The sequence below is a fragment of the Lepidochelys kempii genome, chromosome 7 (genome assembly GCF_965140285.1).
Source record: "Lepidochelys kempii isolate rLepKem1 chromosome 7, rLepKem1.hap1, whole genome shotgun sequence".
In the NCBI taxonomy this organism is placed as follows: domain Eukaryota; kingdom Metazoa; phylum Chordata; order Testudines; family Cheloniidae; genus Lepidochelys; species Lepidochelys kempii.
Genome location: NC_136386.1, coordinates 67,947,057 through 67,965,549, shown reverse-complemented (window position 1 = coordinate 67,965,549; position 18,493 = coordinate 67,947,057). Strand labels below are relative to the sequence as shown.

The following is an 18,493-nucleotide window of genomic DNA, read 5'->3' as shown; positions in this document are numbered from 1 at the left end:
GACCTCATCTTTTTCAATTTGCTGGTGGCAGTTAAGCATTGTCATTTAAAATGAAAACAGGGAGAGGATTATTGCTGTAGGAGTTTCTGCCTGGAGTAGTATATACACTAGACCACTCTACATTCTGAAACTATTTATCTAAGCAGCACAGGAATGTAAATCCTTATATCCTGTCTAATTCATATAGTACCTGATCCAAAACCCATCTAAGTCTTTCCATTGATTTTAATGAGATTTGAATCAGGACCAATATAGCATTTGATTTGTTTATGGGGAGAACTTTAATGGTAAGGGTGCAGGGAGATTTGTGGTGGGTCACCTTAAATTTAAAACACTTAAGATATGCTTTAAAGTTATGCCAGGTGGGCCTAGCACACACAGATAAATGCTGCTTCTAGCATTTTTAAAATAAATCTAGGTAAATCCATTTCCTGAAGTGAAACCGTCATTCTTGGATTCAGACCAATGAGAAATCTTATTATAGGAAGGTCCCATTTAACTGCTTTTACATTTCTTTATTTCCATTCCACTTAGGGCCATGTGTTTCTTTTTGGCAGAAGAATGCAGGGAGAGGAATAAAACATTCCAAAAGCTAGGCTGCTTATGATGTGGGCTGCCTTCTCTCCTCTGCGCCACGGAACTGGCAAGTAAACAAGCAGCGGGTGGAGGTAAAAAGAGTTAAGGCTGAGATTGCTCTCAAGTCCCTGGCTGGACACAAGGTAGCTTTAGGTCCCTCTGGTCCCCTTCTAGAACCAAGTCTCTTGGCAATGACAGCATGGTAGATGTCGTGTTGTACTGCCACTGACCTAGCTCTGCAATCCCCACCAGAAGTGGTTCCAGAACGCAGCAGGGGAAAATGAAAGCCGCTCCAAGCAGCATTAACCACAGTTATTATATGGACTCTAGCCTGTGTAGGAGGGGACAGTGGGTGTTCCTTGTCTGTTCCTCTCCCATCAAGCCATTCTCACCTTCTCCACATAGCCTGTCAGCCATAGAGATTTCCTGTGAAGGGGATGGGAAAGGCTGTGCAGATCATTAGGGGATGGAGAAGCATCCTTCACAGCCAGGTTTCCCTCAGTGCAGCCCCACAACAGCTCTGCTCTCCCCTGTTCTATACAGAGGGGAAGCAACAGAGGGGATCCCGAGGTACTTTGTCAAAGAAAAGAAGCCGTTTCTATCTGGATGGTTCTTTCCCAGGCGTTACTGCCCTAGGATTACACGACTATAAGTCGTCGTCTAATGGAAACTTTGGTGGTGACCTTAAACATACCGCAGTGCAGCCTCACTGGACTCAGGCAGAAACAGGTAGACAGCACTTCCGACTTATTAAGAGGGAATGCTGCTACCTCCTCAGAAAATACTTCAGTAACCAGCAGTAATGTGATCCAACGTCAGGGCAGGATTCAGGCAAGGAGCAGGATGGTATTAAAAGAGAGGCCATCAGTTAAGACACAAATATCTTGGTTTTCAGAAATGATGGGAAGGGAGAAATTAATTTAGAAAGGTACAAGACAGGTAATCTTAGGAAGGTTTGGATAATGGATTATGGTGCCCCCTTCCATTGAATTTCAGTGGGATTTGGGTACCCAACTGCCAGAGGTAAATTGAAAATTTCGGCCTATATTTTTCATCAATGGTTGGAGTAAATAAGGACAGGGCTCTAAGACCTTTGAAGAGCTAAGTGAGTTGCACAGGTTCCGTCAGGCCATGATCCTGTTACTCCATTCATTTGACTGCTAAAACGGACAAATGGCATTGGCCGGAAGGTTAACTAACACACGCTCATGTTTTCCTTCGAGTGAGAGCTGTTTCAGCCTTCATATTCATTTGGCTCTATACTTTTCCTCACTGCACAGGCTAATTATAGTTAATTATGCATAATGCTTCGATGACATGGAATGCCATTCTCTAGGAACTAAGCTGCTAGCATCTTAGTTGGGCTGATTTCAGACCACACTGAACCTTCAAATCCACCTCTCAGAAGTGACTCCTGACTGAGAAAGCCATTCCCATTCTGGCTTTGATTCCGCGCCCCCCCAGTTAAACCTCAGAACAGAATCTCTTTGGGAATTAGAATTCAGCAAGCACAGACAGACACGGCTTCCACAGACACAGAGCTCTTTATCTCAGGAACATTTCCCTCTTACTACAGCCATCCAGTGAAACGAGACCGAGACCGTTACATGTCAGGAAATGAAGCTGCTGAGATTAGAAAGGGGAATTCCATTGAAAATGCAGAATGTTCAATGGTCCCAACACAATGAAAAGTCTGCGGCTTCCACACATTGCCTTTCTGTACTGATTTGTTATGCTTGGGAACAATGATTTTTAACGGAGATAAGCCCAAGCTAGAGCCACAGAAAATAACATTGCTGGATTTAGGAGTAGCTTGGATCAATATTCAGATACATATGGCTCAGGTTCATCTCTAAGTAATAAGGGCCCGATTGAGAACACCTTATTCACATGACTAAGCAGTTACTCCCCTGAATAACCCCATTGCTTTCAACAGAGCTGCTAGTGAGAGTAAATGCACACCACTGAGAGTAAGAGGTTCACAATCTGGCACTACAAAAGCCAATGTAACACTAAAAGGATTCAGAGTAACAGCCATGTTAGTCTGTATTCGCAAAAAGAAAAGGAGTACTTGTGGCACCTTAGAGATTAACCAATTTATTTGAGCATAAGCTTTCGTGAGCAGCTGTAGCTCACAAAAGCTTATGCTCAAATAAATTGGTTAGTCTCTAAGGTGCCACAAGTACTCCTTTTCTTTTTACTAAAAGGATTGTGCAAAAAGCACCAGAAGGGCAACAGCATTTACATGCAAGTTTCTCCCGGATCGGAGTCTGCAAGACTAAACAGGAAAACCCCAAGCACCAAACAAAAAGGAACAATCACCACAAATAAAGACAACCGCCACAGTCTGGACCCTGGCTGGCACTCTTTGTAAAGAGCCCAGTGACTGAAGTAGCCTCTACTTGTTAGGGATGGTAACTGCAGACCCTGCCTTATGCCCATTGATTGGGAAGTCATCATTACTATTATCTGTGTGGAGCCTGTTCTGCAGTCTCAAAAGCTGCCAATCCAGCAGCACATTCCGTGAGCATCAAAATTAAATGTGAAGCCAGATAATCATAGGTCTTGAAGGGACCTTGAGAAGTCATCTAGTCCAGTCCCCTGCACTCACGGCAGAGCTTAGTATTATCTAGACCATAATATATCTTGCTTTCCTCTTTTATTCTTCTCCTTGACTAACCGGAAGCTTAAAGATAAGTAAGGCATCTGATTATTAAGTTTCCTTCACAATGGGAGGCGGGAAAAACAAGTTAGTCTCAACCCTGCTCTGTGTTACAACTACACAGGACTTCTTACGTCTCTATTTGTCACAAGGTTTTAGAATATGGAAACATTTCATCTTTCCACAATATTCATTATAATGAGTTGGTTTAGTATTAACATGCATGTTCTGCAGGAATTCACTGTAATTTACCACTGATTAATGTCAATCTGTTGGAAATGTTACTAGAAGGTATTATTAATGGCGATGATGGTGATTAAACTGAAATGAGGGTTAAATTAGGAAGCACATTAATTAATGAGTAGCCATTATCTAGGGAAAATCCATGAACATATTGCAGTAGGAGTATCTTCTCCACTTGATTTTTTTACCCTTTTCCATTGTCATTCTTTCCTACAATTCACTTTAATTAGGGTCCAAAAGGCTTTGTCCAGTGAACAACCTAAGGAACTATTTGTTTGCTCTATTTATGTTAATATAGGACCTTTAACAGAAGCGGAGTTGCTACGTAATAATCTATAATAATGTCACAAATACTGACATGTAACAATTTTATGAACACGGTATGTGACATTCCTACATGAATGCACTGATCTAGCTTAATAGGGGACTCTGCGAACAACAAGCAGGGAAGCAACAAAATGGCTTCCCAGATAAAAACATACAGGCATAATCAAGAAATACAAAGGGTCTGTTTGCTAGCTTCAAACACCTTCTCTCCGGTTGTAAATCTTGCTTTGCCACTGCTAGGAGTTGCCAAAGGGTTATAATCAGTTTAAAAGTAAACTGATTCCTGTGAAGGGGGGTGAGTTGCTAGGGGGTGTCCAGTGAGCATCAGTGAGCTCTGACAGGCTCAGAAAGAGAGCGGCTCTGTGGAAGAGAGTCTATAGAGAACAATGCTCCTAGAATGCCCATGTGGAAGATGGTTAAACACCTGGTAAGCTAGAGTGGTGGGTTTAGTGGTTTTAGATCTGTTTTCTCTTAAATGCTCTGGTTCTAAATAAATAATTATTTGCTTTAAGGAGCTGTTTGGTCACTGGTTACTATTGTCATTGACCTGGACAGAAAACAACTGCAGGATATGAGTCTAAATCAGCCCTGCTAGAAATTCATGAATAGTACCAGGGGACTGCATCCCAGGTATGGGAGAATCAGGGGATTCCACCCTGAGCCAGGTGATGGCTAGAGACTGCAACTGGAAGTGGGTGACCTCCACAAGACTAGGAGACATCAGAGGTGTAGTTCACCTCGTAACTGTGACAAGGTCATATTTACATTATGCATTACGATAGCTCACTTCTGTTTAATGTCTGACAAGGCTTCGGTTGGAGCTATGTGTATATTGGAAAACACATACTCACATCTCTGACTTCTCAAGCCTCCCTTATCCCAGGTGCTAGGGCCATCCACCAAGGACAAGCGCTTGGCCTGTCAGCTGGAAATCTGTCCTATCAGAGCTAGGCAGACCAGGAGAAGCCCACCTAGAAGCAGGTGGCAATGTCCACCTGACGGGTAGAATCCACCTTTTTGTTTCTGTGCAAAGAAGTGGGAATGCTGACACTATCTTCTGCAAACTTTGGGAAGGAACAGATGCAGTGAGGATGAAGCCAAGCTTGGAAGCATTTTTTAAGACACTGCTCACTTTCAGAAGTACCATGCTTCATTTCAAAGACTCAGATTTGATGATCATATCAGAGTACAGCCATCTAAAAATTCTCTGCTTCCAGATTAGCTGGTGCTAGTTTCTAGAGCCACTCAGACTGGATGTTGGCAAAGCAGTAATCACATATAAGTGTGATAGTGATCCGGAGGGTCACAATGCTTTGTTATTTAGATCATAAACTCTTTGCGGCAGGGACTGTCCCTGACTATGTATTTGTACAGCACCTTGCAAAATGAGGCTCTGTAATACACACATCATTTTATACACGGGTGAAAATGAGGCAAAGAGAAGCAAAGTGACTTGCAGGCCAGTAGCAGAATCAATATGACAACCTAAGTTTCCTGAAACCCAGTCCAGGGTTCTAACTACTAGGTAACATTGCCTCAGGGTCAGAACAGATTTGCAATGTCATCTGGTATTTGTGGACCTTTCTGAAATCCTGAAGGGTTGTTTTTTTGTTTTTTTTATGTACACATTTCCCTTCAAGCTGTCTCACTTTTACAAGGTTTATCTTCAACAATGCCAAAATCAAAAGCAATTAAGACAGTCCTTACCTGTGCAAAACGTTCAGCATTTCTGTTCACCGCGAACTGGTAAGTCACATTAGAGAACTGAATGCTGACGGGAAGAATGGAGACATTGAAGTGGAGCATCACAGATCTTTCAGGGCCATGAAACTCTGTGTCATTCACCAAAACATCCAACTGGAAGGAACGGTTCTCTGTGACTGAAATATTTTTATTCAGCATCAGTTCTGCAAAAGAGAAGATTGGCTTTTCACATGTTGATGCATTTTTAGGCAGCACAAAATCCCAACTATAAATATCAAATCTATTCTTCAAGCACAGGCTCATGGCATACTACTAGTGTGACAGGGTCAGGCCAGATGGCTATAGGAGAGTAATAGAAGGCAGATATATTAGCCCCAGGCTAAATAGGTCCCTTTTCCCTGGGTAGGGTAACAGGGAATGTTCCAGAACAATGAGGAACCTTCTGAAGACAAGTAAGACAGGCTGATTAGAACACCTGCAGCCAATCAAGAAGCTGCTAGAATCAATTAAGGCAGGCTAATCAGGGCACCTGGGTTTTAAAAAGGAGCTCACTTCAGTTTGTGGTGTGCGTGAGAGGAGCTGGGAGCAAGAGGTGCTAGGAGCTGAGAGTGAGAACGTGTACTGTTGGAGGACTGAGGTGTACAAGCATTATCAGACACCAGGAGGAAGGTCCTATGGTGAGGATAAAGAAGGTGTTGGGAGAAGGCCATGGGGAAGTAGCCCAGGGAGTTGTAGCTGTCGCACAGCTGTCCCAGGAGGCACTCTAGACAGCTGCATTCCACAGGGCCCTGGGCTGGAACCCGGAGTAGAGGGCGGGCCCGGGTTCCCCCCAAATCCTCCCAACTCCTGGTCAGACACAGGAGTCGTCGACCTGGACTGTGGGTTCAGAAAAACGGCCAAGCTGAGGCTGCCGTGAAGCTCCAAGGTGAGCAAATCTGCCAATAAGTGCAAGACCCACCAAGGTAGAGCAGGAACTTTGTCACACTAGGTAAAGGGAGAGGTTGAATTAAAACTAGAAATATAGATATTCTCCCATTCCATTCAACAAAAAGTGCCTAAAGATATGTCACAACTAAAGCTGGTTGGGAATGTTTTGATGAAACGGTGCTTATTAGAAAAATGTGGATTCATCAAAATCAACATTTTTCACAGGAACGTTTCACATATCTTCTGGTCAATATGAGAGATACCCACCACAGAATAGCCAATAGCCTGGTGGTTAGGACTATGATCTGGGATGTGGCGATATGTCTACGCAGCAAAAAAAAAAGACCAGCAGCAGTGACTTTCAGAGCCCAGGTCAATGGGCTTGAGCTGAAGAGCTAAAAATAGTGTAGACTTTCAGGCTGAGGCTGGAGCCTGGGCCCCTCCAGCCTTCCTGGGTTTCAGCACCCTGGCTCCAGCCCAAGCCCGAACATCTACACTGCTATTTTCAGCCCAGCAATGTGAGCCTGAGTCAGCTGACCCACTGTGTTGTGGGTTTTGGCTTTTTTTTTGGCTGGGTAGATGTATACTGGGGGACCCAAGTGAGTGCCCTCCCCATCTGGCTATTAGCTATTTTGGAGCAAGCGGATGGGCCTCTCTCTGTTTTTTCATGATTTTTTTTCAAAATGCCTCCGTTTCTCCCCAATGTGAAACTGGAAAATCTTAAAAATCTCAAAAGTGTGTGTGGTAGAGGAAAAATGTTTCCCATCCAGCTGTAGTCATTAGCTTAGAATCACATTCTGAAATGCAATACAATCAGAACTTCTCTTGGCTAGTCAACACATAATGCAACTGTCAGATTCCTATACAGTCACTGTGTTATACATAGGAGGAAAGACTGTAATATCAGAATCCCCTCTTTCAGTCCCAAATATCTGTTCTGATACTGGGATTTTCTGTCTCATTTTCCATCGGCTTGGTATTTTCCAGATGCATAGAAAAGTGAAATACAATTTTGGGCAATTATAAGCAAAGCAATTTCACTCTTTGTTAGAAGGAAGAGACCTTACTGTATTCATGCAGTGTTCCCCTCACTTGGCTGCCATTGGGGCTGAAATAGATCTCGTGGAAGATGTGATCCACCCGAAATGTTTCGCTAATCCACGGATCAGTTGTACTGATGGTGCCTGTGTACTTCTTTCTGCTGCTTTCAATGGGGAAAATAGGTGTGGTGTCTGCATCACACACAGTCAGTGTGGCTAGGACAGTTCCCTACAAGAAAATCATAGACAATATGGGGAAAAATCAATGACTGCCACACTATCTTTTTTCCAGATTTGCTTTCTGGTTTACTGTCTGAATAAGTGATACAATCTGGAGACCAAAGTCCTGTCCATATAAAGCTCCCTGACATTCTGTACAAATCCACTTCCATTCAAAGTCTTTGTAGGTCTTTAACAGAAAGGGCAAAGATTGATGATCCTACCGCTTACCACCTATTTGGTGACAGATGAGCACTGTAACAGCATTTCATAAAGCCAGTGAATTGCAAAATTACTGTAGCAACAGTCAGTTTTGAGACCTATGTAAAGACAGCATATCTGATTCCAGCAATCCCCAACTAGTGGTCTCAATGACCCCAGAGACTTTGTAGCTAGGATGATCTTTGGGGTAATTTTGCAACTCTGGTATATCACTGAATAAACATGAGGTGATGCACAGAATGAAAAGCCAAGTGAAAAATATGGGACTGCCAATATTGGCTCAGGTCAGCAAGGTGAGGAGGGGCGGGGGGAGTCCTCACGGAACCAGCTACTGATCCTCATTCTCTGGCTGGTTCTGCACCAACTCAACCTCACAGAGTTTAGGGTGGCTTGAATTCTCAGCTGTGTGAATGGCAAGAAGGGTTGGAACACACAAGAGGATGTGTCCCATGTAGTGCAGTCTCCACTCCCTAAGACATGCAGTTCACTCTCTGTTATGTGCTGTGGGATTTTTAAAAAAATTTAATCCCCAATTTACAGAGAATGGCTGGGATAGCAGAGATTTTTCTCCCTTAGCTCCCGGGAGAGACTAATTAAGTGGCTGTGCTCAAATGTAATACTGGACGTTTGAAGGCAGAAGTAATAGGATCATACCTTGCTTTCACTCATCAAAATAAAAAAATAATCCTCAATATTCTTGTTGCAGGTGAGCAACAAATCCACATTTAAAAGTCAGGGAAGAAGAAATAGAGGCCGCATGACATAACTAAGGCCCCACAGAGAGTCAGTAACAGAAGGATGATCAGAAATCAGATGTTCTAGGCTCCCAGTCTTGTGCTCATTCCACTAGATTGCTCTTTATTGACTCTACACTAGATTTCTGATTACCTGGCAGTAGGCCTCAAACTCATTTTGTACAGTTATAATTCCATTGGCCATTGAGATTCCCATACAAATCCCTTCTCCTTTTAAGTTTGAATATACAAATTATCAGAGGTATTTTGGAAGTTTTCCGGCAACAGATTTTTCTGCTGGAAAACACTGAATTAATTAAATCAAAATGTTTCATGAGAATAAATTGATTTTGTCAAGGTTTATTTCAACTATATTATACATCATATTAAAGTCAAAAATATTTCACTGCATGACAAATACTGAGATTTCTGCTTTTCATCCTGATTTGAGAAGAAACAAAATTTCAGAGGCAGAAGTTTCCATGGGATGGGAATTCCATTTTTCAAGCAGCTCTACTAGTTATGCCCATCAGTGTGTGGAACTGATATGTCAAGCCTGTAGGTGGCAGCAAACATCCAAAATTGTATACTCTCTTTCCAGACCAGATATGCAAAATCCAGTTTACTTCCAAGGGAAAGAAATACAGCTATTAGAGAAATATTATTACACAGAAATCCCTGGAGGGAAGTGACTGAGTACTTGCTGGAATTTTATGCATGGCTTATGATGAACGCACATTGAAATGGCTCAAGCATAACAACCATCTACTAAAGCTTTTATGAGCATTTCTTCTCCCAGAGTAAGTCCCAGCTGAATGTTATTCTACTAGTTTTATACATATGTATCTTGGGTTTCACCTATAAAGCCATACGAGAAATGTGCCTACTTTCAGGCTGGACTCTATTCACTGTAGCAGGAGGGGTGCCATGGAGTACAGAGGGGGTGGAGGTGGTAAAGGGTTGTCAATGAGCAACCTTCAGCTACAGAACAAGATCCTACCCTTGGCCCTGAATACTCTGGCATTGTTGACTTTCAGTGGACACTGCAAGAACCATAATTTTGCCTAGATATCTGAGGAAGGTTTATGTAGGATGGGAGTGTTGGTGGGGAAAGTTGGTTAGCGTTTGAGGTGGAGTTTTCCAGGAAGTTGCTGCTGGTTTTGTTCTGTTTGTATGTGTTTTTTATAAGTAACACCAAAAGATGTCCAAGGCAGCAGACAGGTGCCTGTTTAAATCCCATTGTAAATAAATAAATAAAAGAAATATCAATTGATATTCACAAATATACATTATATGAGGAGCTGGTAGCAATCCCAATATTTAGATTCCCTAAGACCTTCCGTAACAAAAGATTCCTGAAACCCTTTTATTTGAGAAGCTCTCACCTCTTCTTTGTTTGAAGCAGGCCTTTGACACGATGCCTCTTTGTGTGCATGCATTATGGTACAGTATTTAATTACACACGCTATTGTTTTCCACAGAACCCAGGCCTCAGTCAGTGTACTTGCACAAAGAAGAATCATGGTTGCATGGACAGCTATAAATCTTGCATTTCTTAACTTCTCAGTGATTGACTTTCCCACCTAAATTATATTTTAACATAGCTTTTTGTATGTAATATATAGGCAGATATACACACACAGGGAAATCTGTCAAATGACCACTCAGATAATTAGTCACTCAGTGGAGGTGGTCATCACATTCCTCATATTATTACTATTATTAGGCAGTCAGAGCTCTCTGGACTGTATCGTAAATTAGGGCATATGATGCTGAGAGCTAACATACAAGGTCTGAAGTTTCCATGTAGACATGCCTAACCCACAGCATTTCCACTGAACATCTCAGAGTCCAAGCAGAAGAGAACTCTACCTCTTTTCTGTTGAATTCCACAACAGCATCCGTCGTGCTAGTGCCATTGGGAAGGAAGGGGGCAGAGTCATCTTCATCTAACACATTGACCAGGAAGGGCACCTCGACCTGCATCTCCTTGGAGCCCTCTCTCACTGTACACTTGGCGATCAGCTCGTACCTCTCTCTTTCTTCCCGATCCAAACGCTGCACAACACTCACGCCTGTGGTGTTCTCATTGTAGCGAAAAGGCAGCCCATCAACTGAAACAACACATGCAGAGCATAAACTGGAATAATCCTTTCCTATTAGTGGTGTGTGATTATTCTCCTCTTTGACATACTGGTGTGATCCCAATGAAGCCATTTGGGTTGCATCCATGTAGAGGGAAGAATTTCACTCTGTATTATGAAAATCAGTCTAGGAAGAGATATGGAGGAAGGCGGAGGAGCTATATCAGGGGCACAAGAGGAAGTCTACAGGACTTGTGTGGAAGCAGAGTAGAATAACCAACAGAAGAGAGATCTGCTCCATTAAAAATCTCATTAATATGACTGTGACTGAATGGTTTACCTCCAGTTTTACCTGCTAGTAATTTGTAGGAAATGCTGACATTCTGGCACAGGTGATATATTGGGGGTAACTGAAGCTGATGAAATGTACCAGGTGGTTTATTCTCCTTGATGTGAAAGGAGAGATCCATTTCTGAGAAACAAAGCTCCCTTGATGTCAGAGCATTGCAAGCTGGTACAGTGGCATTGAGGATGGAGAGATGCACCAGGGCAGAAATGGGCGTCTCACATTCCTTCCCTTGGAAGGGCTGAGATGAAAGGTAGACATGAAATGTCACCTTTGGTAATGACACCCAATTTCTTCCAACTGCAAGAACAGAAACAAAGAAACAGTTGACAAAGAAACAAGCAAATATTCCTCTTAATATTTTCCTTCCATCAGCCATTATTCTACAGTGAACCAAGTAGTTCAGTGACAATACCCGATGTTTGGCACCTCTGAAAATAAGGCCCTACATGTTTGAAGTTGGGCCAAGCCACCCAAAATTACAGGCTAATGTGGAAAACATGGTTCTTACAGGTTCTCCTATTCCTTTAGCTTATCACACTACCCCACAGTGGAACCCTACTGATCTCTGAAACTGATCCAGAAGTAAAGGCCAGTTCAGTGACAATACGTGATGTTTGGCACCTCTGAAAATAAGGCCCTACATGTTTGAAGTTGGACCAAGCCACCCAAAATTACAGGCTAAGGTGGAAAATATGGCTCTTATAGGTTCTCCTATTGCTTCAGACTATCTGACTACCCCACAGTGAAAGCCTTTTCAGCAGCCTTTACTTCTGGATGTTTCTTTACACCACTTTCTCCTCCCTCATCTAATGCTACCTAATTTCCTCGGGGATCAAAACCACCAAGATATAGGTTCTGTCTATTGAATGCAAGAGGAGAATGGAAACAATTCATTTCTATGGTTCAATGGTATGCGGTTCTTACAAAAAAAAAAAACCTCACTTCAATCCCAAGCAATATAAATAGGCATCACTTAACCCCTTCAGCAGAGGTTCATTTACTACCCCATAAAAAAAGTGCTCCAGATAGCTGGGTCTTTGTAACTAAAGGTTTTGCTTATATTAGAAAAGTTGCACCAATTTAACTAAAATCAGTCTATCTGAACTGATGCAGAAATAAAATTTTAACCAACACATAAATGGATATAACTTGTTGGTAAATTACTAAATAAGAATAAACTTGCAAGGATTAAAAATGGTTTAAGTGTGTCTTCTTTGGGGTCTAGTCTAGGTTCATTACATTGATTTAGTTAAACTGATGAAACTTTCCTGATGAAACTCCACCATTTGACAACTAATGCAATTTCTTCTCAGCCTTAGTGTTCATTTTGGCTTTAATACCACTGTGTCTATCTGAGGATTCTTTTCAATCCCAAAATTCATTTAAAGTAAACAAACAGTTCTTCCAATCTGACCCCTAAGTATTGACTTGCTATTCATATGCTGCTGGATAAATCCCATTAGATGTAAGTGTTTAGCTTCAACTCTGGACATTATCGCAACTGCAGCTACTCCTCTCAGACTTACACAGGATATCGAAGTCTCCTCTATCCAGACTCTTATTGAGGTAGAGAAGCCCTGTTTTTTCTTTGATTTGAAACCAATGATTTTCATAGGCTCCAACGCGATAGATAAAGAGATGCTGGCACAGCTGAAAGTGGGCCACTTCCCCATGTGAATCCCTCAAGGCACGGATGTGCAATAGTGGCGTACCGGCTGGTTGATCAATGTAGACAGTCTCAGAATAATCTTTCCTAGGGAAGTAGAGACCAAAGGAAGCTGCAAAGGAACACAAACAACAGGAGAACTGTTAAAGCTGAATGAACTCTGGGTAGACATTGTCGTAAGAGGTGCATTTCTAAAGAATTGGAAGCTCCATTTAGTAAGTGCATAGGAAGATATAAGAGCCGACCCAGATCCTGAGCTGGTGTAAATTGGTATAGCTCTACTGAGTTCAATGGCACTACCTCAATGTTTATCAGTTGAGGATTTGACCCATAATTTATGTACAAGCTATGAGAATTCCCCCTAGAAGCCAAATTGCTTAGTTGTAAACAAGACCATAGCCACAGCAGAGAGCCTAATGGAGCATTTCTTGTCAAACTTCAGATAAATTCACATCAGCAATTCCCAGCTGCTTTTCCATTCTCACACAAATTGTTTTCTTCTCTGAATATCATCATTTATGGTGAAATCTTATTGAGGAAATAAATACAGTTAGATGAAAAAACATTAGGAGGTACTGCTGTAAAATGAATCTCACCCTTTCAAGTCACACAGTCCAAACACTCAATTTCTATCCAGAGGAAAAACGTGCAAGTACATCAGGGGCTTTCAAACTTTTCCCTAGTGTGGACTTCTTTTTAAGTAGTGATTTTTCTTGTGGACACCTCCTTTCCCATACAAACCAACCAATCCACCCTACACCTTTCCTAAAGTAAGTGGTACTCCACTCAACTAAATAAATCCATAGATTATCAGGCCAGAAGGGACCAGTCTGACTTTCCCACATAACACAGGTCATGGGATTTCCCTCAATTAACTCCTGTTTGAGCTGGAAAATATCTTTTCAGAATAACATCCAATCTTGTTTTTAAAATGTTCAGTAATGGAAAAATCTACCCCAGCCTTTCATAAAATTCTTCCAATGATTAATTACCCTCGCTGTTGAAAATTTGCACCTTATTTCTAGGCTGAATTTATCTAGCTTCAACTTTCAACCATTGGATCTTGTTATATCTTTCACCAGTAGATTGAAGAGCCCTCTATTATCACTGTTCTGTTCCCCAGGGAGGTGCTTAAGTAATATTACAACTCATACAAAGATATAGGTCTCAGAGATATAAAAACTCAGGATTGATAACACCAATTAAGGTTAGAGAAATTTAATCTCTCTCTAATGCAATGGGTGCGACTGACCCATTGTGCCTCTGTACTGTTTATTTCCTCTCCCTGGTTGTAGACATTTACATTAATTTGGATTCATTCACCCTGTGTGAATTCATTTGAGAGCGTAGTAATTGTCTGGTTTCACCCACATAGTTGCTATTAGGGCATTTAGTGCACTGGATGAGCTACAATACATGTTGTGCTAGGCATGTGTAGGAGTCTTAGATCTTGAAAGGTGTGTTGTGATGGGAGGTGGGGGTGGGTGTTGATCATTGATACAGCTTTGATTTGGCCTGTCCAGGTCTGTGGGGAGCTTGCTTCTGACTATGAGCTTGGGGAGGTTGGGGGGCTGTTTGGACGCCAGAAGAGGGGGCTCAGGAAATATTTCTTTCAGGATGGGGTTCTCATTGAGTATGGGTTGTAGTCAGGGGTAAAAGTAAGTCTAGGGACTTACCGGTACAGGGCTGGACTGGGGGGGGTCAGAGCCAGCCCCGGACCACCCTGTACCGGTAAGTGCCTCCTTCCCCCTCCTCTCCCCTCCTCCCCCCGCCCAGGTAACAGCAGCAGCCGGGGGCTCTGGCAGCAGTTTAAAGGGCCCAGGGCAGTAGCGAGGGCCAGAACCCTGGGCCCTTTAAATCATCCCCGGAGCCCCACCACCGCTTCTCCATGGCTCCAGCAGCAGGGCTCCAGGGACGGGACTCCGACCGCCACTACTGCCCTGGGCCCTTTAAATCATCCCCGGCGCGTGCCAGAGCCTTGGGGAAGCGGCGGTGGGGCTCTGGGGACGATTTAAAGGGCCCAGGGCTCAGCCACCGCTACCACCCCGGGCCTTTTAAATCACCGCCCCAGCCCTGCCGCCACTACCCCAGGGCTCCAGCAGCAATTTAAAGGGCCGGGGGCTCCAGCCGCTGCTGGGAGCCGCAGACCCTTTAAATTGCGCCTGGGGAAGCTGATCCACCCCGGTACGGTGCACCAGGGCGTACCGGCTTACTTTCACGTCTGGTTGTAGTTGTTGAATACTAAGGGTTCCCTGTAGGGGCAGGTGACAACTAGGGGTGTGTGGTTAGAAGGGGTTTTATTTCTGTATTGAAGCAGGTTCTCTTGAGGTATTTCGGTGAGCCATGCCATGATGTGATGTGATCTATTTTTGTGGTGGAGTGTCCTTGTTTGGTGAAGGCAGTTTTGAATGTGTTCAGGTGTATATCCTGGACTTTCTCCTCGCAGCATATTCTGTGGTATCTGAGTACCTGAAAAGCACTATGCTCTCAAATGAACTCACACAGGAAAATGATAAAAGACAAAACACCACACCACCTGTGGGTGAACACTTTTCACAAAAAGAAAAGGAGTACTTGTGGCACCTTAGAGACTAACCAATTTATTTGAGCATGAGCTTTCGTGAGCTCATGCTCAAATAAATTGGTTAGTCTCTAAGGTGCCACAAGTACTCCTTTTCTTTTTGCGAATACAGACTAACACGGCTGTTCCTCTGAAACTTTTCACAAAGCGATCACTCTATATCTGACCTATAAGTCCTCATAGGAAACCTACACAACACTTTCAAAAGACGAGCCTGGGAGCTTAAATTCATAACTTTGCTGGACACTAAAAATCTGGCCTGAACAGACACACTGAATTTATGGCTTATTACAACAATCTGTAACCCACTTACAACTGTTGCCCCCTAGCTGCTCCCCTCCCCTTCTTTTCCTCCCTGTGACTGAAGGGATGTTAACGGCCCTCTTGACCTTGAATGCTAAACAATCTGTTCCACCTTATATTTAGCTGTGACACTCTGAATTAGTTTCCTAGACTCGAAGAAGAGCTCAGCATAAGCTCGAAAAGCTTGTCTCTCTCACCAGCAGAAGTTGGGCCAATAAAAGATATCACCCCATCCATTTTATTGGTGCAAAGCCCTTTTTGCTCAAAACTGGGCCACTTTTACTGGACATTTTCCCATGATGATGCATTTCCGCCCCAGCAGAAATGGGAAGTAGGCTGCCAAAGCATCTCCAGAATAGTAATGGGCTAACATTTCCTCATTACTGAAGGATCCATTTTAAAGAAGGAAAAGGAAGATGGCAAACCCACTGTGAATTAAAGGCCTATGATGTAACTTGGAAACACTACACAAGCCACAGTATTCTCTCTCGTGATTACATCAGCAGCATTGCTGCATGGAATTACATCCTCAGGTTTTACAGTTGGCTGTTATTTAGCTACATGTAATTTGCATTAAATAAATTAATAAAGCAGGCAAAAACTTACCAAAATAATGTTCAATTAAGAAGGCAGCCAGCTGTAATCTTTTAAAAAAAGCATACAATAAATTTTTGGCAGCTGGTGGGTAGCAGGGAGCTAAAAACCAGTGACTCCTGAGTTAAAGTCCCCCTCCAACTTCTTTTCTTTGAAAGGAAAATATTATTTTCCATCTGCTATATTTCCTTTTAGCATGTATCTAGTTCATAAACTAGATTCATGAGCATTCTTCCTAAATTTTCCATGCATCTCTTTCGGTCTCCTACTTTTGTAATTGCAAGAAACCTTTTCTAATTTTTTTTAAAAGAGCGTTTTCTGCAAAACAATTTCCATTTGATATTCAGCACTGAGATTTTGTCAGCAACATGCACTGTTTAATAAAGATACCGTCAAAGATATACTTTTGGCCCATTCAATCTACTGTTGCTTCTAACTGAAGGCTATGCAAACATTGTGTCCACACATCATTGCAACTCAATATTTTCAGGAATACAAGCGTTAAATATGTATAACATACCTTAGGAGAGATATACTTCTATCAGAAAGATGCAAAGAGGAGTGAAAAAAATTATTTAAGGTGGTACAAGATGTAACAAAATAGAGATAAATTAAGGAAGGTAAGACTATACAAACCAAAAAGGAGGCAAGGTCCCTGCCTGTGGTCTAAATTTAACCGGAATGTTGGGGGAAACTCCTCTTGGTGAGATCCAAATAAATTATCCAGTAGTAGGAGGGAAGACGACATGAACTAGTAGAACTTTTCCATCACTAACTCCTATGATTCAATTCAAATACAGGTTTGCTTTATGTACCTTTTAATACTGTACTGAATTGATTGTTGATTAAAAATTAAAACATTAAAATACACCACTGTGCATTTTCAATGGAGACACTATTCCTACTCAGTTAGGCCAGTAAAGTTTGTAACAGACAACTGAGCCAAATCTCGTTCACCTAACAAGGAGTCGTCCTATCACAAGAAGAAAGCAAACCAGGCTTGTCAAAAAATGTTACCAGTTACGATTTCTGTGTTTCAGCATGAGAATTTTACTTAATTGGAACCCTGAGATCTAGAACACTGAAGTGCTTTTCAGAACACCTCCATTCCATTTAAGTAATTTAGATCCTTGCAAAAACTAATGAACATGTTTAACTTTATGCATCTGAGCAGTTTCACTGTAAAGTGGCTACTCCGATGCTTGAATTTCATCATCAGCCAGACTTTCAAAAGAGCTCAGAATTTTGGGTGCTGAGCGCTTTTGAGGATCTGGTCCCTTGAAAATCTGGCTCCGAATTCTGCCCCTAAGTGTTTACAGGATCACAGCTTTAAATAGTACAGAGACTAGTAATTCATTGTATATTTAACCTTCCTCTTTTTAAAACAAACAAACCCAAATTGTCATAGATAGTAGCTCACAGTAGGAACTCACTTACTAGACAGGCCAGTCCTCGCTTACAAACAGCCCCCCAACCTGAAGCAAATACTCACCAGCAACCACACACCACACAACAAAAACACTAACCCAGGAATCTATCCTTGCAACAAAGCCTGTTGCCAGCTCTGTCCACATATCTATTCAAGGTACACCATCGTAGGACCTAATCACATCAGCCACACCATCAGGGGCTCGTTCACCTGCACTTCTACCAATGTGATATATGCCATCATGTGCCAGCAATGCCCCTCTGCCACGTACATTGGCCAACCGGACAGTCTCTACACAAAAGAATAAATGGACACAAATCAGACATCAAGAATTATAACATTCGAAAACCAGTCGGAGAACACTTCAACCTCCCTGGTCACTCAATTTCAGACCTAAAAGTCGCAATTCTCCAACAAAAAAAATTCAAAAACAGACTCCAATGCGAAACTGCAGAATTGGAATTAATTTGCAAACCGAACACCATTAAATTAGGCTTGAATAAAGACTGGGAGTGGATGGGTCATTACACAAAGTAAAATCTATTTTCCCATGCTATTTCCCCCTACTGTTACTCACACCTTCTTGTCAACTGTTTGAAATGGGCCATCCTGATTATCACTACAAACGTTTTTTTTCTCCTGCTGATAACAGCTCGCCTTAATTGATTGGTTTGGTCTCGTTACAGTTGGTATGGCAACACCCATTTTTTCATGTTCTCTGTGTGTGTATGTGTGTGTATATATATATATATATATCTATATATCTTCCTACTGTATTTTCCACGGCATGCACCTGATGAAGTGGGTTTTAGCCCACAAAAGCTTATGCCCAA

At 42.3% G+C, this 18,493-nt stretch overlaps 1 protein-coding gene across 3 annotated transcripts in view; it reads right to left on the bottom strand.

Annotated features, from left to right (window-relative positions):
- Nucleotides 1-18,493, bottom strand: part of RET (ret proto-oncogene) — a 128,827-nt gene that overhangs the window by 42,284 nt on the left and 68,050 nt on the right. For all 3 annotated transcript variants that reach the window (XM_073353250.2, XM_073353251.2, XM_073353249.2), the window contains exons 2-6: nt 12,614-12,865; nt 11,091-11,384; nt 10,527-10,768; nt 7,507-7,708; nt 5,516-5,715 (exon numbers count right to left, since the gene is read on the bottom strand). In XM_073353250.2, coding sequence (XP_073209351.1) covers nt 5,516-5,715; nt 7,507-7,708; nt 10,527-10,768; nt 11,091-11,384; nt 12,614-12,865 — 1,190 coding nt within the window. The remainder of the gene's footprint in view (nt 1-5,515; nt 5,716-7,506; nt 7,709-10,526; nt 10,769-11,090; nt 11,385-12,613; nt 12,866-18,493) is intronic.